We start from the raw sequence: 23,795 nt of genomic DNA, 5'->3' as shown, positions 1-23,795 counted from the left end.
GAGCCCATGCTCCACAACAAGAGAAGCCACCGCACCGCAACGAAGAGTAGCCCCCTCCTGCCCCAACTAGAGAAAGCCCACGTGCAGCAACGAAGACCCAACGCAGCCAAAAATTAAAAAAAAAAAAAAAAAATGTACAAACTTGTTGGCAACACCAGGAGGCAGTGTCGTGTCTTCCTGGGGAAGCTCACAAAAGGTTCTCAAAGGTGGCCTTTGACCTGGGTCTTGAAGGATGACTTAGGACTCTTTAAAGAGAGAGAGGAGCATGTGGAAAGGCACCTGGGCAGCAAGGTTTCCCTGAACTGTCCGAAAGGTTTTTTCAAAAGTCTCGAAATCCTCATTATCCACACAACCCTCTAGAAGCTGGCAGGCTGGGCATGCCTGGGTACGTTGCTTGCTACAGGCGTTTCCCTGCTCTCCCAGGCACCCATGCTACAAACACGACTGAGGATGTATGAGACGTATTCTGTTTAAAGGGAGCTTGCTGTGCTGCCTGCCAGTCCATGTGCAGTGAGAACGAAGGGGGTAAGAAACAGGTAGAAAATGCATCCCCTCGGGGTCGTGGTTCACTCAGCTCATGGTAGTTCTGACTTTCATTCATTCAACACATATTTATTGAGCACTTTCTGGATGCCAGCTCTGTTTGAGGGGCTTGGGATACGGCAGTGAGCAAAACAAAGATCTTGGTCCTCAAGGCGCTTAGGTTCTTATGGGGGATGTGAAGCCATCCAAGCTTCCTGGTGCTGTCCCGTGTCCACCAGTGTATCCTCAGGGATGAGCCTGGAACCCGATATGTAACAGTGCTCAGTAATTATTGAAATAACCTACTGCTTAAGAGATTCAGAAGCGCCAGTTGGTATGAAAGAACATGGAAAAAGCCGAACGATTTCTTACCTCTAAGAGATCTACTGTGTTGACTTGTTCTAAAATTGATCTTTAGTTATAAAGTTCTCCACCACAGAGAAGGAGAAAAAATACTGAACCTACGCTGGCAGTGGTACCTTTCCCTTGTTACCCAGGAATTTGACATCCAGTATTTTATTCACATCAGAACTTTGAGTTTGCGATGACAATGACAGTTGAGATTGAATTTGAGTGCATTGGTGGCCTGGGCCAAACTCTGAGGTTAGAAGAGAGTATGGAAGGACAGGTTAAGGGAAGAATTGTATTTTTCCACCCTGCTCCCAAGAAATGAACATAAAAAATATAAAAATAAAATATATTGAGCTTGCAGTTGAAATAGCTGCCCATAACCAGGTGAAATAGTTCTCCGGTCTCCGAGTTTCTCCCAGCCTCGGTTTTCCGTTTGGATTTGGATTTTGGAACTCTGGCTTCCTTCCCGTGTACGTTTCCCCCTTGGTTCGATTGTAGGTTTGTACGTCAGAATGTACATTTCAGAGACCAGCCTTCAGAAGTGCTGCTTTCAGGGCCCAAAGGGTCAAGAGGGACGCCGAGCGCTGGCCAGTCAGTGCCCTCCCTGGGTGTCCTCAGGAAGTCATGCTTCTGCAGTGACCTGAGGACCAGCACACGAGACCTGGAAGGAGGAGGCTCAGGGGGAGGAGGATGAAACCTGATGGAAAAGGGAGGAGAGAAGAAAAAAAGGAAGTAGGTCAAGGGGGGGATTAGAACGTGTCCCTGTGAACCGTGGATGGGCTTTCCTTTGCCTGGGTTTGCACGAGAGCAAGGCTGAGGACGCTGGCCTGGGCTCTCTCTGCTGGGCTGGGGACTGTCGGTGATGTTGGCAGGTTTCACCTGCCTGTCCGGCTGAACAACCAGCTGGTGCTCAAGGGACTTGCAGGCCCTTTCTCCGTGGTAAGAGCTTAGCTGTTGGGAACCGTTCCACATGGAGGGAAGGGCACCCAGCTCAGGAAGCGAGGTGCAGGGGCTGAACCCCAAGTTCTGACCGCTTGCCAGTGCCTGCTGCTCGAATGCTGGCCAGAACCTTCCTTTTAAGAATAGTTTACCATAATGGATTTTGACATCATTGCACTCTCTCAGTCAAGGGTGTTGAAATGGAACAAATGACCTAATGTCGAGGGTCTGTGGAAACCCTCAAAACGGGGGAAATTCCTTGTCTCTCTTCTCTTCATTTTGGAGTGGAGTTTTTAAGCAGCGGTTCATTCCAGGTAGTTCATGGGTCTCCACATTTTAAGAATAAACTAAGAGTTTAGAGACATGAAAACAATCATGTGGCTTTTGTTTATTTCCCTCAAATTGGGGTATTTCATAGCCTTTAGAATGGAATTCTTGCAAGTTAATTCCTTTTTTTGTTCCTTTCTATCATGATTATCCATCTAGCTTAAAAATTTTTTTTTCTGCTGTCATGGCAACAGTGGAAGTGATTGCTTGAATAAAATTATGTGACTAAAAACATGTATGAATGGTATAAGAGTTGCTGAGAATTGTATGTCTTTGCGCTTAGAATATTTATTTCCTTTTCTGATATTTAAGCTGGGTGATCTCTCCCCTCCAGTCCCCCTCCCTCCTGCCCTGTGGGTGGACAGGCAGCCTCATGGTTGTCCTGACGCTGCCGTTTGACCAGCACAGCCGGAGGCCTTCTGAGACATTCTGCGGTTACTGCAGATCTGCTGTTGACAAGCAGGATTCCTCCCAGCTTCAGGAAGAATTTGGTTCTGAATCCTAAGCTCTTCCCAGAAGTAAACTGGAAGCAGTTTGAGAAAAACTTGAATTTGCCTCAAAGGCAGTGTCAATGCGTCAGGAATACGCCCTCAGCTGCTACCGGCTTGGCCTCCTGTGCGGCGTCCTCTCGGTCACGGAGACTTCCTGAAGTCGCCACCAGAGGGCCTCGGTCCTGCACGGGAGAAACCACACCTCGGCCTCAGAGGGGAATTGAATTTCTCTACCCGTCGGTTCTCATTTAGGGCAGCTGAGGCCTCACCCTTGGACACCAGGCTGCTTCACCTGGGCCAGCAGATTTTCTTTCCAGTTTTGAACCACTTCCTAGGAGAATCTCATTAGCTGGGAGCACTGGAGCGCATCCGATTTGTATTATGTATATATATTAATATTCATGTTAATGATGTAAAACATAGACCTTTCTCGTATGCATATTTTGTTCTTTCTTCTAGAGCTGCACTTCACTTTGAGGGCTCACATTTCTTTTGTCAGGAAGGTGAGAGGTTGGGTCGAAAGGTCCCAGCTCTCCCTCTCACTGGGTGTGGAGGTCTGAGCAAGCCGTTTCTCTTCTGTGTCCCAGTGGACTAGGTTGTGTCAGATCACTTATAACTAAACGATTCTGTGCTTGCGTAACTGGATAGGTATCTCACTCTGCAAAGAGGGCCTGGGAGACATTCCAAATGGCCAATTCCCATCTGATAGCTTTCCCTGACTTATATAGATTTGATACTGCCTACTCAAGGCTTAATTTCCACCCCGCTAAAACAGCCCTTTAAACCTGGGTCTCCAACTATATTGTCCCAGTCCCACCTTATTTCACGCAGTTCAAAACGCCATTCTTTTTGTACATAGTAGGAGCTTAATCTGCGATTCTGGAATAAAATGAGACTGCTCTGCCCCGCCCATCCCCTTTGTCAGCTGTGGCTGTTTTGTCCCCACCATGTTACTTAACAGAACCAAGCTTCAGTCCAAAGCAAGTGTACTCTGGTACCTGTGAACACAGATCCCATAAAAGCAAACGAAGGGGAAAGCAGCAGTGTAGATTGCATGCCCCAGGACCTGTTACCTAATTTTTATTCACGTCTCCTTTAGTGCTGCCTGGTCTGCCAAGCGCAAGCCTCTCTTTTCATGCCACCGTAAAGCTTCTGATCTGGTATCATCTGATATGTGTGGGTGAGAGGGATATGGGAGTATTGACGTATCTGTGCCAATAAACCATTACCTTCAAGTTCTGGGGCTGTTCTTGTGAATCAGTGTCCTGGGATGTCACGTTAGGTATAAGACACGAATTAATAGCCCTTGTGAGTGCTCGTAGCATACAGAACTCACCTTCAGTTTGATTTAATCCCTTTGTGTGATTCAAAATGTCATCCAAGAAGAGAGCTGAATACCTAGAACTTCTGCCACAGACTGCAGAGGCTGGCTGACAGGTCCGCACCGGCTGACCCGCTCTGTGGCTTTTTTGGAAAGCTGAGATGTGTTCTAACGAGCAGGTTATAAATATCACGGGGTTCTGTCGTAGGAGGTGGCGGTGCTCGATGTAAAGGGACCTGCTGGGAAACGCTCCCAGCTGAATGGGTCAGGCACAGCTTTCAGAGGGGGCAGACAGCAAGTGGGGTCTGGGCATATGGACCGGGATTTACTAACAAATTACTGTCCCTTCACGAAACGTGTCACCCTGCACGTCTCTGTGAGGTGTGTGGGCACCAAAATGAGGTATGCTGGCCCCAGTCAGGTGGCGCCAGCCTCCAGCCAGCGCTCACTAACTGTGGGAGGGGCTGTGACCCTCTGCCTCGCTGGGGGCAGGAGGGGCCGATGGGTTTACTGGGCAGTGACGTATGTTCTCGAAGACACGGAGTGGTTGCTTGGTGGAGCCCCTCATTTTTCATACCTTTTCTCTTTGTCTTGCCTGTAAAGGTTGCAGGTCACAAGAAGCCTTTCCCACGTTGCACACAGTGCCTTGTTGATACTCCTGTACCCCTTTGCCACCCACCTTGCGGTGAAAAGATAGAGTTTTCAGCACCACTCAGCAGAGCAGGAAAACTCCTCAGCCACTGTGAGGTAGAAGATAGACTCTGGAAAGATATCTTGCCTTTTGTTTTTTGCCTCGGATCTGATCTTCCGACATTTATTTTCTCGAGAAAATTGATTTCTGGAAGTTCAAAAGACCATTGATCCTAGGTCAAACTTTTCAGAGTTGAACAAAGATGGACAGGCAGGTGCAGAATGATTGCTTACAGTCTCGCCAACAGCTTTTATGTAGGCAAAATGAATTGAAATATGTGTATAAAATATTTAACATTAATACACGCCAGACGGAAACCCTGTCAAATTCTGTGTGCACACAGGAACTTGACGCGAGGAGTCGGGAGATTTAGAGAGATCCTCAGAGCAGTGGAAACGAGAACAACCCAGAACCTGCGAATGGTAAGTGTAACTAATGACTTGGCTGAGGCCCGAGGCACTTCAAGTGCCTCTCTCTCTTTCATACGTGTATTATAAATAATATATTATATATCATAACATACTATGTAATATAGACATTATACATTATAAATTATATCTCAGTGAAGCATATATATATACACATCATACGTTCACCCAAAGTCATGAGATTTTAGTAGTCACAGAATTGTTCAGTTTCAATTAGAATTGAAACTAATATTTAATTTCAGAACATTCTCATCACTCCCCCAAAATCTCCATGCCCATTACTAGTCAATCCCCATTCTTCCCTTTCCCCAGCTTCTGACAGCCACTAATTTACTTCCTGTTTCTATGGTGTGCCTCTTCTGGACATTTCATATAAATGGAATTATACAGTGTGTGGTCTTTTTTGTGACTGGCTTCCTTTACTTAGCATAGTGTTTTCAAGGATCATTCACGTTATACCATGTGTCCGTCTTTCATTCCTTTTCGTTGCAGCATGATATTCCATCGTATGGATAGACCACATTTTTGTTTATTCAGTCATCAGTCAATAGACATTTTTTGTTTCCACTTTTCAGCTTTTATGAATAATACTGCTACAAACATTCTCATGCAAGTTTTTATGTGTATGTATGTGTTAATTTTTCTTGAGTATATACCTAGGAGTGGAATTGCTAGGTCATATGGTAACTCTACATTTAACATTTGGAGGAATTGCCAAGCTATTTGTCAAATTGGTTGCACCATTTTACATTCTCACCAGAAATTATGAGGGTTCCAGTTTTTCCATCTCCTCAACAACACGTGTTTATTATCTTTTTCTTTAGTAATATAGACATTATAGACTAGCCATCCTAGTGGGTGTAAAGTGCTGTCTCATTGTGGTTTTGATTTGCACTCCCTGATGGCTAATGATGTTGAGCATCTTTTCAGTTGCTTCTCGGTAATGCTCTCTCTTGAAACATAAAAAATGCATCCTGTATAGCAGTTAGAAGGTATACCCTCCTGATGCCAGTGCGGTGAAGGGTTAGTTGTAGGCCGATGATTCATACCAAAACCCAGACAGAGCAAAGCAGATTAGATCCTGAGGAGAACCTAGCTGTTGGACTAACTATAGTGACCATAAAACCCAGAAATAGAAAAGCTAGTGAAATAGACTGGTTGATCAGCAGCTTGGCTCTCCTGTTGACTTGAGTTCTCTCTCTTTCCTTTTAAACCTTTCACCTTCCTGTCTGGGAGGCTCATTAATTATACCTCCACAGTTTACCCTTCAGAGCCAGAGTCATCGAGTGTTTGGGTGAGGCCTGGTGCTCATGGAAGCTAAGAAGTGCCCCAGGCCCCAGCCGATGTGGCAGCCCCACTAAGACCGTCATGCATGCTGTTGTCCTCCCATTATCACGAGTCCTTTAAATGCTGTGGGACAGTGTTCAGTTGGGCAAGGCTAAGAGATTCCTGTCCTGGGAAATGGGGCTGTATCTTTATGCTAAGGATGTGGACATACAACTCACTGGCCCAGATGGCTAAGCCATAGGCTTTCCTAGAATTATGGGAGGTAAGACAAGACGGGCGACTTCACACACACACCGCACCAAGAACTCACTTGGTCTTCGATATCTGCTTATGTATTATATGATTTATGGGTGCCTTCAGAAGTTCAAACAAAACATTTTGATCTTCACAGTCCTTTAAGGGAAAAAACCCTGCAAAAATATGAATAGGGCTTCCCTGGTGATGCAGTGGTTGAGAGTCCGCCTGCCGATGCAGGGGACACGGGTTCGTGCCCCGGTCCGGGAGGATCCCACATGCCGTGTGGCGGCTGGGCCCGTGAGCCATGGCCGCTGAGCCTGCGCATCCGGAGCCTGTGCTCCGCAACGAGAGAGGCCACGACAGTGAGAGGCCCGCGTACCGCAAAAAAAAAATATATATATGGATAAAAATTATTGCCATCTATCTTTTCTCTCAAACTGACCTACTCCCAACATTCCATAAAACTTCTGAACTGGTCAGCATGAATAGCTTCTTCTAAGATTTGGAAGCACAATGAAAGTAACTGGTTATATTGGCAAGTGTTCTTATACTTGTTTTAAAAGCACATTTAAAATGCCAATCTTTTGGGCTTTCCTGGTGACTCAGGGGTTAAGAATCTGCCTGCCAGTGCAGGAGCACGGGTTCAAGCCCTGGTCCGGGAAGCTCCCACATGCCGCGGAGCATCTAAGCCCGTGCACCACAACTACCAAGCCTGCACTCCAGAGCCCGCGAGCCACAACTACTGAAGCCCGCATGCCTAGAGCCTGTGCACTGCAACAAGAGAAGCCACCGCAATGGGAAGCCCACACACCGCAACAAAGAGTAGCCCCCATGTGCTACAACTAGAAAAAGCCTGTGCAAAGCAACGAAGACCCAACGGAGCCATAAATAAATAAATAAATAAATAAATAAAAATAAAAAAAAAAAAGCCAGTCTTTCAAAATTGCTTATAGACTCTCAAAAAATATATACTTTGTTAAGGAAATAAAGGGTGTTTCCTCATTAAAAGGTTGAGTGCATGCACTGCACTGTGAGAATCTGCTTGCTGCTTACTCCAATATTATTTATCAAAATTAGAGAATATCTTCCATTATTGTCTAAGGTTTATGATTTTCAAATCAATGTGTTTTAACTTATAAAAATCCTGTGAGGTAGGATTCTGACTAGAGATGTTAGGAAGGAAGACAGTTTTCTTCTTCTTCTTTTTTTTTTTTTCTTTTTTCTGAGAAGCCCAGTGAAGAGGCTTCTAAAGAAAGCCTGTGTAGATAAAGCTGCCCCTGGGCACTTTCAGCTGTTAACTGACTGGTTAGTGTTAATGTAAGCGGGGGAGTCACTTCCCACTCAATGTCACACTTGAGTTGCAAGTACACCTTTGGTCTTGGTTGATGGTTCTCAAGTGACCTAAGTTAAACCGTTTCTAATCCCTTGAGTGCTTAACGAAAGGTGTGCATCAGAACCATCTGAGGAACTTTGAGCAAATACACATCCCTGTACCTGACCTCAGAAATGCCAACTGAGTCAGTCTGCGGCAGGGCCCGAAAATCCGTATTTTCTAGTTTCCACAAGTGAGTCTTTGCCCACTCTAGTTGAGAAGCATTTCCTGGGAAGTCTACACCGGTGTCTTGGTTTCCGGTGGACATCAGGAAACTTCTCCAGCTATTGCCACTTATAAGACAGTGTTTCCATCAGCCTTAATTGCTGTATGATTCTTTTTAGATTAGCTGATAATTACAAATTTATGATATCCTTATGAGATGAAAAAGTTGCTTTGTAAACTCTGGTGTGAGACCATAGCAGAGAAGGATTTAAAAGTACTTTCACAGAAACCCCATTTCTAGATAAGTACTCCAAATAATTGAAAGCAGGTGTTCAAAGCAAAACTTGTGTATGAATGTTCATAGCAGCATTATTGACAGTAGCCAAAAGACGGAAACAATCTAAATGTCTACCAACTGATGACTGAATAAACAAAATGTGGTCTAGCCATACAATGGAATATCATTCGGCTATAAAAAGGAATGAAGTACTGATTCATGCTACCACATGGATGAACCTTGAAAACATTATGCTAAGTAAGAGAAGCCAGACACAAAAAGACCACATATTATATGATTCCATTTATGTGAAATGTCCAGAAGAGGCAAACCTATAGTGACAGAAAGCAGATTAGTTGTTCCCAGGGGGTGGAAGGAGGGAGAATGGAGAGTGACTTCTTAGAGGGTATGGGGTTTCCTTTTAGGGTAAAGAATGTTCTGGAACTAGAGTGGTCATGGTTGTACAACATGGTGAATGTGCTAAATGCCATTGGACTGTACACTTTAAAATGGTTAACATGGTGAATTTTATGTTATGTGAATTTTATCACAATTTAAAATCACATACAAAAAAGTGCATTTAATGACCCAGTTTGTACAAAGAAGTTCAAGTCTTCTTCCAGACCAGCTTCTCTCCTTTCCTTCCTTTAATTCTAAATGTATTTGAAATGTATTTGGTAGCTACCAACAATTTTTAGACATTTAAACCACAAGCTAAATATAACCGGAGTATAAAACATAAAAGGTATCATAGATATTGGTGATCTTGCTGATAATTTCTCATATTTAATCTCCTTTTCTGAACTTCATTTGAGATTTCAGTGAACACAGCCAACATCCTTCCTAATTGGTAATGCATGACGAGGTGATGCCTTTAAAATGTGCAATCACATAACCTCATTTTAAAAATCTCTCTGGAAGGTTAATACCTTGAGGGAAAATGAGATCTAGCGTGAGCTATCCAGCAGTGGACAAGCAAACTGTTTTGAGGGCAGAGACTTTTACAACTTTAGAATCCCTCCATGGCAGATACATCCAGAAAGTGAAGTTCTTTGTTCATTTTTCTCCTTTAACGTTTTTTTCTCAGCTATAGTGAGTGGAGGTTATTTTTGCTAGTTGACGCTTCCAGCAGAAGTCATTAGCTTATATGACTGCAGTGAGATCAAAATGAGGCTGTAATGGAAGGTTTAAGAAAACAGTTCAGGAACTGTTTAGGTCCTAAAAATTGTGCTCTTATGAGATCTTTACAGATGGCTCAGTTGGGGATGATAGGAGTGCATTTAATTTCACATTTTTATAGACATTTAAAGCTAGTGAGTCTTACTTTGGAATAATGAAGAAAATTTGCCTTTACCCAGTGGCTATCAGAAACCACTAAGCTAGTGATTTGGTTGCATTTACGATTCCTTGTGGTGTTTTAAGAGATTTCACATGGGTGAAAGCCTAGCAAAGTTCTCCTCTGGAAAATGTTTATTTAAAAAGGCTCACTGTCAGGGAAGATCAGCATTCTTTGCCTGCATCTTCCAAAGAATGCTAAAACCTTGTGGAAAAACCTGCTGGTTGAAGTTATCTTTGGCCACCTCTGGCGGATTGTGAGGCGGCCTGGACCACCCTGAGATGCAGCGCTTCTATTTTCGGAGGGATTTTTTTTTTTTACTTCTCCTCTTTGTCACTGGAAGATTACGAGGTAAGTTAAGTGATATGCATCAGTTAACAAAGTACTTCTTAGTAGCTGCCACATCTCCCTCCCCCATACATCTACGTGATGCTGTTCTAGGCAGTGGAGCTATAGAGTTTGGAAAAACATAGTAATCTGCACCTAACTTAGAAGAACAAGATCTGGATGTTTCTGGGTTTTCACAGTAAGAAAGGAGATCCCTACCCAGCTTTAAAAAAACGGTCTTCTGGATCAGTAGCCATAGTCACTTTGCCAGCTCTCCACTTTGCTCAAGGCCAGTGGGAACCTTTGGGCTGAAGGGCCAGGATGCAGTAAGCACGGGGCCTCAGGTACTGAGCCGCAGTCGCAGGGTGGGGCTGTGAAGGACCTGCCCTTGGCACTCCGAAGAAGGAAGACATTCTAAAAATCTGCACTGAACATCATCTTATCATCAACGAAGAGATTTTTTTTCAGGGATTACATCATCTAGGTTGAGTACTGGCTTTCTGCCAAGGTCGGGCTTTGGCAGGCCTCGGTTGGGAGGTGATGAAAATATTTACAGTTCACCTATTATTTATAAGAGCTTTTGGAAAAGAGCTTAACTAAAAGTTTCAGTTGTTTCCGGTATAAAACATGTTTAGTGTTCCAGAGTATAACAGAGGCAGGGCAGCATTTGAAGGGCATAAACTTATTTCTTTTTTAATCTTTCAAATATCTTAGTGTATCATTTTTTCTTTTCTTTTTTTGTCATCAACTGATATAATTTTCATCATAGGAGTAGACATTTTTAATTATGAGTCTTGGAACAGTGATGACAAAGTGATGACTGAAACATATTTATTAAATGAGCGAATGAATGAATGAATGATACAAAATAGATTCATGGCTGTGCCTTTGCTCCTTTGTGTCCCCAGACAATAGCCAGGCAGCTGGCGGAGATCTTGTTGCGGGGTATGTGTGAGCAGAGCTATTGGAACCCTCTGGAGAATCCACCATGCCAGTCACCTCTGGACGATCCTCTCCGGAAAGGAGCAAACACAAAAACCTACACCCTCACGCGGAAAGCCCGTGTCTACTCAGGAGAGAAGTATGGGAGTTGGTGTCCTCATCTGTAGGTTAGGGGATGGGAGGGAAACTTCAGGAAAATGTAAGGATTGAATAGAAGTTCAAGGGTAGATTTTCTACCAGTTTAATAAAGATAGCTCTTTACTCTTCATAATTTCAGCAAATATCCATGCCTGAGTGGGGACGTTTTGAGCAGGGAAATGCTCTCATCTAGTGCTTGGCTGCCATTCTCAGCCTTCACTGTTGGTCTTGGGGATTTTCATTTCGTTTATTATAAGAACCGCAGAACCATACAGCAGTCAGTGACAAAGCTATTAGTAAGCCAGAGTTGACTTTTCTTTACTTTTCCTCAGCAATTCCTTGATCCTTTTGTTTAAAAGCTTGTTTTAAACTGAATTAGCTGGAAGAAGAAGACGAATTTGATAATTTAAAGGTGATTGGAAGGTGATGTCTCTTTAGAATGTTTTAGTTGGTTTAAGTTTTGGATTGGGAACTTGATCACCTTTGAGGAAAATGGGCTAGGGAAACACTCCGGTCTCAGCCTGGGATTTCCCCAGGTCCGGGAAGGAGGAGGTGGGAGGGAGAGAGACCACAAGAAGGCGGGGAGACGGGAACAGGGGTTGACTCATTCCTCCCCTCAAAGCTTTCCTTCCCATCTTTGTTCCTACAAGGACAAGGCATGATGGCTTTTCAGAACCTCTCCATGAAGCAAAGGGGAACGTGTAAGAATAAATACGGAAACCTTCTTTAGTCATTACAAATTGGAAAAATGGCTGAAAGACCGCAGGCTGCTGCTTCTGAGGCCCCAGAAAGCACTGACAGACATGGGGTGATTAGATAGTTATTACGTGTGTGACTTCTGAACGCAATGCCGCATTTTACAAGGGGCAGCATTTCTCAGGGTAACTGCCTCTTAATCCTCTTAAATTGACCCTGGCATTTGTCTCCCTCCTCACCTTGTTCAATTTGCATTTCTTATATGGATTCAGACTCCTGAGCATTTTCTTAACTTTTCCCTGCGTTTACTCCTTAGTACTTATCTGGATTCATAGAACATCTGTTCTAGCAATTCTCAAACTCACTTTTAAAATGCTGACCCCTCATTATGCATTATTTAGCAGCAGGATTGGGGTTCTTTTTTAGGTGATATTTAAATCTTAAAAATAGATCCTAGAGTTTTCTTCTGCTTCAGATGCTTCTTAATAGCCAAAGTGCCGGTATATTGAAGAATCTAATTCTTGTTCCCTCCCCCAATCAAGTTTGACACATGGATGAAGCCCTGTGTCTCTCTGGGTGCGATTCCAGTGTGGCCTCACCCCTTGAAGGCAGAGAAGCTCACAGTGCTGGCCACTTCTCCCTTATTTCCTAAACCACTCAGCCTCTGTCACTCTTTTAATATCCGTTTCCCCATCTGTACAAGGAGAATCATGGAGGCAAAATGCAGATCTAGTTAAATGAAGTTATTAGTTAAAGGGAAGATTCCCATGTGACAGGTTACTGAGACACAAGTTTCATTTCACACAAATACACACATTTTTTTAAACTGTTTCATTGAGATATAATTCACATACTATATAATTCATTTATTTAAAGTGTACAATTCACATTAATATAGCTTTTAATATAGTCATATAGCCCATCACTACAGTCAAATTTAGAATACTTTCACTACCCCCAAAATAAACCTAGCACCCCTTAGCTGTCACCCGCCATCCCCCAAACACTTGTATTTTCACATGAATTTTAGGATCATTTTGTCTATTTCTGCAAAAAAAAAAAAAAGGCAACTGGAATTTTGTAGGAATTGCATTTAATCTGTAGCTCAGTTGGAGGAGTATTGCCATCTTGACAATATTAAGTCTTCTGATCCATGAACATGGGATATCTTTCCATTTATTTAGGTTTTCTTTAACTTTTTTCAGCAACAGTTTGTAGTTTTCAGGGTATAAGGTTTGCACTTTTTTTTTTTCGCGGTACACGGGCCTCTCACTGTTGTGGCCTCTCCCATTGCGGAGCACAGGCTCCGGACGCGCAGGCTCAGCGGCCATGGCTCATGGGCCCAGCCGCTCCGCAGCATATGGGATCTTCCCGGACCGGGGCACGAACCCGTGTCCCCTGCATTGGCAGGCGGACTCTCAACCACTGCGCCACCAGGGAAGCCCTGCACTTCTTTTGTTAAACTTATTCTTAAGGGTGTTTTGGTGTGTGTGCTATTCTTTTTGATACTATCACAAATGGAATTGTTATTATTAATTTCATTTTGGGGCTGTTCATTGCAAGTATATAGAAGTAAAATTGGTTTTCTATATTGATCTTGTATACTGAAGTCTTGCTGAGCTTGTTTATTAGTTCTAATAGTTTTTTTTTAGCTTCTTTAGGATTTTCTATATACAAGATCATGTCATCTGCAAATATAGTTTTACTTCTTCCTAACATAGATGGCTTTTATTTCATTTTCTTTCCTAATTGCCCTGGGTAGAACCTCCAGTACAATGTTGAATAGAAGTGGCAAGAGTGGACACCTTTGTTTTATTCCTGATCTTAGGAAAGGGAAAACATCCAGTCTTTCACTATTAAGTATGATGTTAGCTGTGGGTTTTCATAGATGCCCTTTATCAGGTTGAGGAAAGTCCCTTCTATTACTAGTTTGTTGAGTATATTTTTTTGTGAAAAGGTTTTGAATTTGTCAAATGCTTTTTCTCTATCTACTGAGATGATCATCTGGCTTTTGTCCTTTATTCTACTGATGTGATGTATTACATTAATTGATTTTCAGATATGAAGCCAACCTTGCATTCCTAGGTGAATCCCACTAGGTATATAATCCTTATTTATTACTGAGTTTGATTTACTAGTATTTTGTTGAGGATTTTTGCATCAATAGTCATAAAATAATTGATCTATAATTTTCTTTTCTCATGATGTCTTTGTCTAATTTTGGTATGAGGATAATACTAGCCTCGTAGAATGAGTGGGAAATATTCCTTCCTCTTCTATTTTTGGAAAGGGTTTATGGGGAATTATTATTAATTCTTCTTTAAATGTTTGGTAGAATTCACCAGTGAAGCCATCTGGTCGTGGGCTTTTCTTTGTAGGAATGTTTTTGATTACTAATCCACTCCCTTTACTTGTTACAGAGCTATTAAGATTTTCTATTTCTTCAGTTTTGGTAGTTTGTGTCTTTCTAGAAATTTGTCCATTTCATCTAAGTTACCTAATTTGCTGAGCACAGTTGTTCATAGTATTCACGCACACACACACACACACACACACACACACATATAATTTCTATAAGATTGGTAGTCATGTACCCTCTTCCATTTCTCATTTCTCCTTTTAGTAATTTGAGTCTTCTCTTTCTTTTCTGGGTCAGTCTACCTAAAAAGTTTGTCAGGTCTTATTGATCTTTTTGGAGAATTAACTTTCAGTTTTGTTGATTTTTCTCTATTGTGTTTCTATTTCTCTAGTTAGTTAATCTCTGTGCTAATCTTTCTTCCTTCAGTTATCACCATCAGCTTTTAGCTTTCTAGTTTTGCATGTTCATACCCTGACTTCTGATTTATTAGTAAAGAGAGAAAATCTGCTTGGGGCTTCCTTATTAACAAGACAGGACTCTCCAGTCAAGCAGTTTTGTGGCAAAAAGATGTTATCACCAGTTCAGTTATGTGAGTTGGGAGGTAAAAAAGGGGAATCCATAGATGATGTTTAAATCTCATTTTGGCCGGTGGTCCCTCCTCTCTCCCCTCTTATGAGGAACATGAGCACAAAGCAAACTTTATGTGCCATAGATCCTTCCAGCTCCAGCAAACCACACGGACCATTCAGGACCATTGGTCATAATGGACAATTACTGAAAAATAACCTCTACCAGAAAACCCCCCTCCCCGTCACTGCAACCTGGATGTGAAGTGGGTACAGGATGCTCGTCCTCTCTCCGTCTTAAATGTTGAAAGGAAATAAAATGCTGATAATCCAAGGTAAAAAAAGAGAGGAAGAATCACATGCCATAGGCCTCCTTACTTCCTTTCTTCTAGATCTTTCTATGAAGAATTTTATTGACTTTTGTTTACTTATTTTTTAAGTAAGCTTTTTACTGACACATAATATACATTGCGAAAAACACACGAACCAAAAGTAGAAAACTTGATGAATTTTCACTAAGTGAACACATGCAAGTAATTTAGCATCCTGGTCAAGAACTAGACATTGCCAGAACCCTAGAAGGACTCTCTGTACCCTCCCCCAGTTACTACTCCCTGCCCAAGGGTAACCCTATCCTGACTTCTATCACTGTAGTTAGTCTGGCGCATTTTTGAAATTTACATGAATGGAATCATATATTAAGTACTTTTACGTTTAACTTCTTTTGTCTAACATTATATTGGAGAGATTCATCCGTATTTTTGCATGTAGTAGTAGTTTGTTTTTGTTGTTGAATAGTATTCCATTTTATTAATATACTCCCATATGTTGATCCATTCTACTCTTGATGGACATTTGCGTTGTTCCTCATTTGGAGCTAATAGGAATAGTGCTGCTATGAATATTCTTATACATGTTCCTTAGTCCACATATGCGTGCATGTCACTCAAGTATGTTTTTACTTCCACCGTATTCCTCCTTGTAAAAAGCGCTTGAGGTGGCTTAGATAATTAAATGCATATTAGACTAGGTAATTAGCACTAAGTAAAGGAGGACGCTAGAAACCACTGTGATGCCGGGAGGTGGGTGATGATTTACTGAAAACTAGGAGTGCCATACATTGTGCTAAGCTCCTCGGTAGGCCTAAGAGGAGAAAGTAATTATCATGGCGTGCTAAATACAGGTCTGAACCTCCTGGTAGCCAATGCAGAGGTTTGGTAAGGACGAGGATGCTGTTCAAAGTTTAAAGATAGGGGACATTGAAGGGTCCTAACAACTACTTGATGGCAGAACCGAAGCTGCGAACGACCATCCCTTCAATCAACTTCCTCCAGGTCTAAGGCCCCAGTTTTCTGGCTCCACAAGGCTGAGGCCTGGGCACCCCAGGATCCCCCCTTGAGGCTCTTGGGCCCCAAGAGGATAATATCACAAAAGTAGGGCCCCAACAATTTTGACTGTCCACCCTGAGCTCCACACTTCCCTGGGCAGGGAAGAGGGAAAGAATGACCAGAAATAGATCTAGAGAATTCATAATTATGGAGAAGGGGGCATTCCAGTGGGTAGTTTTTTAGGCATGTCTCTTAAAACTATCCTTTCCCCCTCCCCCGCCCCCCACTTCTTCCTACCAGCCCTGAGAACTTTGCAGCACCCCTGAGTACCCATCTTTCCTGCCTTGAAAAGAAGGGTAGAGGAAGTAGAATTAGAATCAGTTAATGTGCTACTTGTTAGCAGCTCTAGTAAAAATAACACAACCTCACATTTAAGTAGACTAGATGGCTCAAGTGGAATTTGGGGATTATCTCTGGACTGAATTTGCTGGTGTTAAGTTATGATTAGAACGGGCTCCCTCTCTTTTCAATTAGTCTGGACAATGCAGAACTGGGTAGCTGTGAAAAAAATGATGAATGGTTCTGCTTTATTTATAAGGTCCCAACTGCATGTAAGCACGAGCCAGGATATCAGGAACTGATTGCTGGATGGGGATACACACAGACACACACACAGACACACACACACCTGAGCGTTCTTAATTCAAAGCCTGTTGGCTCTATTTCTGAATTTAAGGGGAAAGAAATGTTCCATCTTCCAAAAACCCAAATCACCTCAAGTTACCTCTTTAAGGAGGTCACCGCACATTCCAGAATCCTGCTTCTCACTCACAGCCCAGCCCTTTTATAAATTTTAGCCCTGCAGGAGCAATAGGAACCATCCCACAGGTGGTTTCCTTACCTCCAGGGATGACTGAATTGTAAAAAGAGTATCAGTCACTGGACTTTTCTGTCTTACTCCTCATGGCCCTTTGACACAATACAAAATTTGCCAGCACTTCAAAGAGAACAAATATTTGCAATCATTTGGAAAACATTTTTTGGGCCATTTTGGGGGGGAAATCATCCCTTCTCTTAAGTTAAATGATTGTAATATTACCCCTGGGAAGATGTAAATTTAGTCTTTATTTAGTCATCTCCAAAACATCCCCAAGTTTTTTTAACCAAGTTCATTTTTATTGCACTCTTCTACCATTCCACGAAAAAGAGTTGATGGGACTTCCCTGGCAGTCCAGTGGTTAAAACTCTGCGCTTCCACTGCAGGGGGTGCGGGCTTGATCCCTGGTGGGGGAACTAAGATCCCACATGCCCGCCTGGCGTGGCCGAAAAACAAACAAACAAAAAAGCAAGAACCGAGAAAAAAAGAAACAGTTGAGTTTGGCCCAACCAGTGGTAAGACTTACAATTCTACTCAAAGAATGCTAGAACTTTAGAACGGGGGAAAATGCTGGAGGGTTTTTTATTTTTCCGGCTGTGCCCCGTGGCTTGTGGGATCGTAGTTCCCTAACCAGGGATTGAACCCCCGGCCCCCGGACGATGAGAGCGCAGAGTCCTAACCACTGGACCGCCAGAGAATTCCCTGGAGGTCTTTTAAAACGCTCAGAGCACAAAAAATAGGATATAGGGAATGGAGACCAGAGTTATGTTTGGTTTTTATTGTTCTTTAATCCTGAGCAACATTGAGCTTAAAAGCTTTTTATTTTAATCCAAGATGGTAGAGTTCAACCAAATCCCATAAAGTTGATGAATAAGACAGCTCCTGCGTGCCACCCCATAGTACACGTGTGTTTGAGTAAGATAGCTCACTAAGTTCTTACAGTATTCTAGAAATCATTCAAACTCTAAAATTGCTTCCTATCTCCTGTTTCATCTAAATGACAATATACAATACGCCAGCTAGCAAGTAAGAGGTAAGAAGAGTACCATGTAGCGAAACGTCTTCAGTTTATACCTCGTAATGGGTTTAGGAGAAAGCTTGTGTTATTTAGATAACGTCAGTTTGTAGTGATCAAACTTTCCACCTCTGTAATAGGCACAAACGTTCTTTGGGCTTTTAACTTGGTTTCTACAGCTTTACCCGGCTGCCTGCTATTAAAATGCGTAGTTAAAATGTATACATTCCATAGATTACCATAGAAATAAACAAATTACTCCAGGGGCCCAGATTATACAGTATTTTTCATGGGTTCTACACGATGTAAAAATCTAGAAGCTGTTAGCCCTTCAGTTCTGCTTAGTCACGTATTTTGTGTTATTTTGAAATTGCCATATATCAAAGTCAATTTTCTTTATACAGCATTTTTTGTCCTCAAGAAAATACTGAAGAAGCCCTGTTGTTATTGCTGATTAGTGAATCAATGGTGAGTAGAATGTGTTTTTACATTTTTCTTTCCCCTATTCCTATGGTCCCTGTTTTGATATGGTGACTCCATCAGGATAGTGATTCTTTTTCTTTGGAGACGAGTACTTTCCAAAGGGAATACCTGGTGGGAAAAAAGTATAGTGGTTTAAAAAAAAGGGACGTTTCTAATTCTTGGGCTGGCCAGATATGTCCCTGGGTCAGCCTGGAGCATGGAGCTTCTCTTCCCTTAGTTCATTCATTTATCCACCAAGTACTGATTGAACACTAACACAGTTGTATATGGGTAACTATAGCTAAAATGACCACCAGAGGAACCTCGAAAGGGGAAAGAAGCCCCCAAAAGGTAACCTTTATGAGCCTTCTCCATTTGCCTTGGTGGGAGGGAGAATTTGGGGGTGAAACACTTGTATACTTGAACCTCCGGTTTCCATAGCAGCAGCCTGATGAAACTGCCTCGTCCTCCTGCCCGGGTCCTCTCCCCAAGCCCCCACCAGTTTCCCAGGCATTGCAGAGCCCAGGCCCAGAGAGGCCACTCCTGTTACCTGGCTCTGCTGTTGTGAGGGAGTTTTTGCCAGACCATCAAATTCCTTTGAAATGTTTTCTTAGTGTTTGGCCAGGATATCAAATGTAGGTCTACGATTTCATCGCTCATCCTTTACTGGGTTTCTACTCTGCATATCGCTAGACATGACAGCCCGGCTTGAAACATTCTGGAGTAATCTGTGTTATAGTAGTTAATACCTTGGCAAGTACATGGTGTCTGCTGAGCACCTGAGCAGAACAGCAAGCCCCTGGAACTTGGAGGGACCTAGAGGTCCTCACATCCACCTAGTTATTTAGACGAGGGACCGGAGGCCCAGAGCAGGCAGAATGGAGGCATCATGCAGTGGTCTGCTGCTCCTTGTAGCAGAGCATCCTGCCTTCTTCCATAACTCCCACCCCACCAGGCAGGCAGGAAGAGAAAAGAGGAGGAAAAGGAGTCGTAACTAAAGCAAGAGGAGGTGTTCCCTTCTTCCCCAAGCAGACAGTTTAAATGGAGGCGTGAAATACACTCAGGGAGAAAGACTTAGAAACGGAGCACAAGAGGAATGCCTGTGTGCTGAGTGAAAGAGGGGCAGAAGAGGCTGGGATTAGGCAGGCAACGTAGCTTTCTTGCCTTAAGTTAAAGCTTTGGGTTTTCTTGTTCTGTGAAATGGCCCCAAGATGTTTATAAGAGCGAGACTGCTTGAGTCACCGCTTCTTTTTATTTAGAAGCTCTTTGACATCATTGGCCCTACTTTCTCTGAAGGAAACAGGTTGCCCCTGTGGCTCATCTTTCCTTGACTGTCAGCTGGTGACTTAGGACGGTGTCATTTACATCCTCTACTCTACCTTGGCACAGATGTGGAGGCACATATGTGCACAGGCTGGCGCCCAGTGGCCTCCAGTAACTGGTGTTCAGATGGGCAGGTCTCACCGTCATCAGTTCGGGGGGGGGAGGGGGGCTGCCCACACAGGCCTCATCGCTGGACTCTTCACAACCTGGCACTTAGCTTCCTTTGGGCAGACTTGGTTAGTAACGGTGTAAAAATTCTGAAAGCGTGGTGAGCATACGCTTTCGATTTCTTGGACAATTCTGATTGAAAGGATTGAGTTCTATTGTCAGATCATGTGTTCCAGATTGGAATTTGGGAAACATGGCCACATCTCTAGAATGCTTGCTCTAAGTGTTGTTGTCTTGGGAGTGATGTCCCCAACTCTCCTGCTCCCTCCTTGAAGTGGTAGAAACTAGTAATACTCAAAGTTCGGATCCCCTGGAGACAGTCAAATCTGACTCTGTCGTATTTAATTTCCAGGAAGTCTCTTCAGAGGATGGTGAAATCCAATGACAGTAAATATGAAGGGCTAGGTTGCCAACCAAAATGATTATGTTCTCCCTGTAAATCATTCCATAGTTACGTAGGTAGAAGTCTAAATTAAGTTGCCTTTGGAAGTCTTTTTTCACGTCCCTTGACTCCTTGATTTTTTTCAGTTTTTAGACCGAAAATAGATGTGCTCAATTTCAGAACCAAAATGAGAATTGCCGGGCTTTTTTGGTGTCTGAGAAAATTGTATTCTTTACTGGTCCTAATTTTAACTTAGAAGCATAAATTTGTCCATAGTCCCTCCACCTACAAGAACTCATTTGGAATTGAACTGCATTCTTACCTCAAGTCAAATTAGTTTCCCCAGGAGAAAGGGGTTATCAGAACCATATTAGTACAACTACCGCTGAGACAATGTTCTGGGACATTTATTATTTGTGGACCTGTTTGAGGTTCTATATTGTACCTTTTTAATCAAAAAGCACTGAGAGACTTTTTCTTTTAAAAAGAAAAAAAAAGACGCATTTGGGCATAACCTGAAAATCTCTCTTAAATGGTGTTTTGTCTTACTCCCTTCTCTCGCAGGCATTGATCTCAATATGGAACATTTAGAGGAAATAAATAAAATGAGACCACTTACAGCAGGCCGTATTTTCCCCAGAGCTTCTTTTTTTGGGTCGGAAGGCACTCCTAACAAGAAAAACTTAGAATGAAATCTTCAAAAGCAGGCTTGTTTCCATAAGAGATGACTCACTTTGTAGGAAGTGGCCTGTCTTATATATTCTTATTCGTCTTTGACATTTAAGAGTAAGGAGTTTTAAAACAAGTAAGTACTGACAGGAGGCTACAAGTCAGTGCCTTGGACTCACACGAAAGAAAGCATTCACCTCATTAGTGAGCAGGAGATTGTGTGCGTGGCCTTTCCAAGTGTCAGGCAGGAAGGTAGACGTCAGCCCCCCTGGACCGGTGACCCTCGTCCTGCACGTGCCACTTCCATGGGGAGAACGGAGGGGCCCTTTCTGTGCTCCTAGGGATGGACTTCTGTTCCTTAGCAAGGAAAAGAAGACAGGAAAAATCTAACTTTATTGATACTGAACTCCCTATTAGGGCGAAAAGGAAAATGAGCTATGTCTAGAGTCTCCAGTACATGTGATATGTCTGGAGGAATCGGGGGAGAAATTTCAAAAGTAATGAAAGCAAGTCACTGTGAAGAGCGGTTGATTTCTAGATAGATGAGGTAAATAAGCTTGAACGCACCTGCTGTATTTCTGTGCTAAGCAGTGGGGAAGTGAAATAGGCATGCCCTGGTGTTCTGGGTCCTCTGTGCTAACATCTTTTAAAACAAAAATCCGTTTGCTTCTTGCTGTCTCTTGTACATCTGTTTTGTGCTTCCCTAAACAAAGTTGAATTAGTTTCTGTAGTCTGTTCCAGTGAAGATGTCATATAGGGATTTGAACGTGACTTGGGTGAGAGAGGAAAAGTACGCTATATCTCTGTTGGACTGATGGAACGTGATGACACCATTTGGTGATGGGAAGTGTGGGGCTGGGAATTTTCTCCCGCTCTGTAATGTACAGCAGAAGCAGGATCTACAAGTGAGGCGCAGCAGGGCTTCACTTGGTGGATGATTCTGCTGCCCCAGAGCGCAGCTGTGTCTGCAGCATGGCTGTCTGTGAACCCGAGCCCAGGAGGAACCACCCTGCTTTGCATCGACTCCTAAAGCTTCCTCCAGACGCCTGCTGACAGGGACAAGTGCCCGCCAGGCCTTCAGTGTTTGGATAATACCATGTTACCGTGTGCTGTGGTGCTCTGGGGATTTTGAATAAATGACCCCTGTCTCATTTGTGTCCTTGTCTCCAGACCCGCGGCAAGCTCCCAGGGGCAGGAGAGCCTGGATGGCTTCTCTGCGCACGGTGGCAGCTGTGTGCACGGGCTAGCTCACCGTCTGCTTCTCTCTTCTGTGTTGTTTCCAGGCCAACCGGGACGCTGTGCTGAGCAGGATACCTGAGCACAGGAGCGACCGTCTCATCAGTTTACAGAGTGCATCTGTGGTCTATGATTTACTGACCATCGCTCTTGGAAGAAGAGGCCAGTATGAGATGCTGTCAGAGGTACAGCCCTTGAGTCTGGTTGACTTCCAGCAGTGGGTAGTGCTGGCAGTACCAGCACTGTGAAGAGCTGTGGGACCTGGTCTTGTCCCCACCCCCTGTCGCTGGCAGCCATGTGACCTTGGGCCCATCCCTTAACTTTGGTTTCCATCTCTGCAAAATGTGAATTGGGCTAAATGATTAGGTGGTGGAATTCATTGGTGGTCATCTCCTACCAAGGGTCCATAAACCCACTGGGGTGAGTTCACGTATGAGAGAAGGCAAGCGTTTCTCAAGCAGTTTCTCTTTCAGTGTAATTTCCACCATAACCCCAATCTCCCATCTGTGCTATTAATTTCCTTGTAAAACAGGTCTTATTTTATATAAAGTATCAATGCATAACTCCTGGTGAGCTGGCATCTTCCGGCACAGTGTACGTTGGGTGAGCTGGTACAGGCTTCACGGGAAGTAAACGCTGTCGTCACGTAGAGTGTTTTACTTGTTCAGAAGAGACCCCAGTTGCTTACAGATCTTGTACCAGGCATTGCAATCTCATTCCCTCAGCTGCTAAGAAACACTTAGGATGGAAGCCTGACGGTTTTCCAGTTTCAGAAGAAGCTGGTTAATCCGAGGCTGCGGTTATGCGTTATTGAGTCCCTGCCCAGAATACCAAATCCACCCTGGTAGGGGCTAAATCAGTAACAAGATCATTTTATCTTCTCTTTAGTGAAGTAAAAAGAAAGAAGGGAAGAAAGACAACTCCTTTTGTTAAAATGAACTTTTCCATGTTATTTATCTTTCTTTTTCTAAATTTACACACATTGCAACAGCCTCTGGGCACGAGGACAGGGAATGAAATACAGTAACAGATTGGCTGAAATCAGATAAGCACCCAGCTCACCCTGTAGCCTGCCTGCCGGTGCATCGCCACATTAGGCAGGAGCCTTGGAGAACAGATGAGCCTGCGTGGCTTGGATCTTTTTTTAGTCTTTGGTTTGGTGACTATACAGGGCAATGGTTACTCAGTCTTCAAAAAAAAAAAACAAAAAGCCCTCGCAATCTGGCTTAGATAAGGCAATGAGTCCAGATGTTCCTGTCATACACGGTATACCCCCTGGGACACTGCCCAGGCTCGGGATTGGCCCAGATTCTTTACCACCCCAGGGGCTTTGGCTTCCTGGGACCGCCTCCTTCTGGCCAGCTTAGTTCCTGTCCGCCGCTTCCACCAAAGAGCCCATCTGTGGTGCCACCCAGCTCACAGCTGAGTTCTCTTAAGGTGAACTCCCCTCCACCCCCGACAAACCACTAAAAGTTTCTCAGAGGCCAGGGTTGAGCGTGGTTTGCACGTCTGCTTTCCTCCCATCATGTAGCAACAGAACCTGTCCCCAGCTTGAAATTCCCC

General features: G+C 43.4%; 1 protein-coding gene across 2 annotated transcripts in view; it reads left to right on the top strand.

Annotated features, from left to right (window-relative positions):
• TTC7B (tetratricopeptide repeat domain 7B) overlaps positions 1-23,795 on the top strand; it is a 239,346-nt gene that overhangs the window by 100,945 nt on the left and 114,606 nt on the right. For both annotated transcript variants that reach the window (XM_089908118.1, XM_022576286.3), the window contains exons 6-9: positions 4,986-5,064; positions 10,980-11,152; positions 18,397-18,460; positions 22,280-22,417. In XM_089908118.1, the coding sequence (XP_089764244.1) occupies positions 4,986-5,064; positions 10,980-11,152; positions 18,397-18,460; positions 22,280-22,417 (454 nt within the window). The remainder of the gene's footprint in view (positions 1-4,985; positions 5,065-10,979; positions 11,153-18,396; positions 18,461-22,279; positions 22,418-23,795) is intronic.

The sequence above is a fragment of the Delphinapterus leucas genome, chromosome 2 (assembly GCF_059928025.1).
Source record: "Delphinapterus leucas isolate spDelLeu-1000000601 "Yukka" chromosome 2, BTC_Dleu_Yukka2, whole genome shotgun sequence".
NCBI lineage: Eukaryota > Metazoa > Chordata > Mammalia > Artiodactyla > Monodontidae > Delphinapterus > Delphinapterus leucas.
The sequence above is the reverse complement of the archived record's forward strand: the minus strand, read 5'-3'. Positions and strand labels throughout refer to the sequence as shown.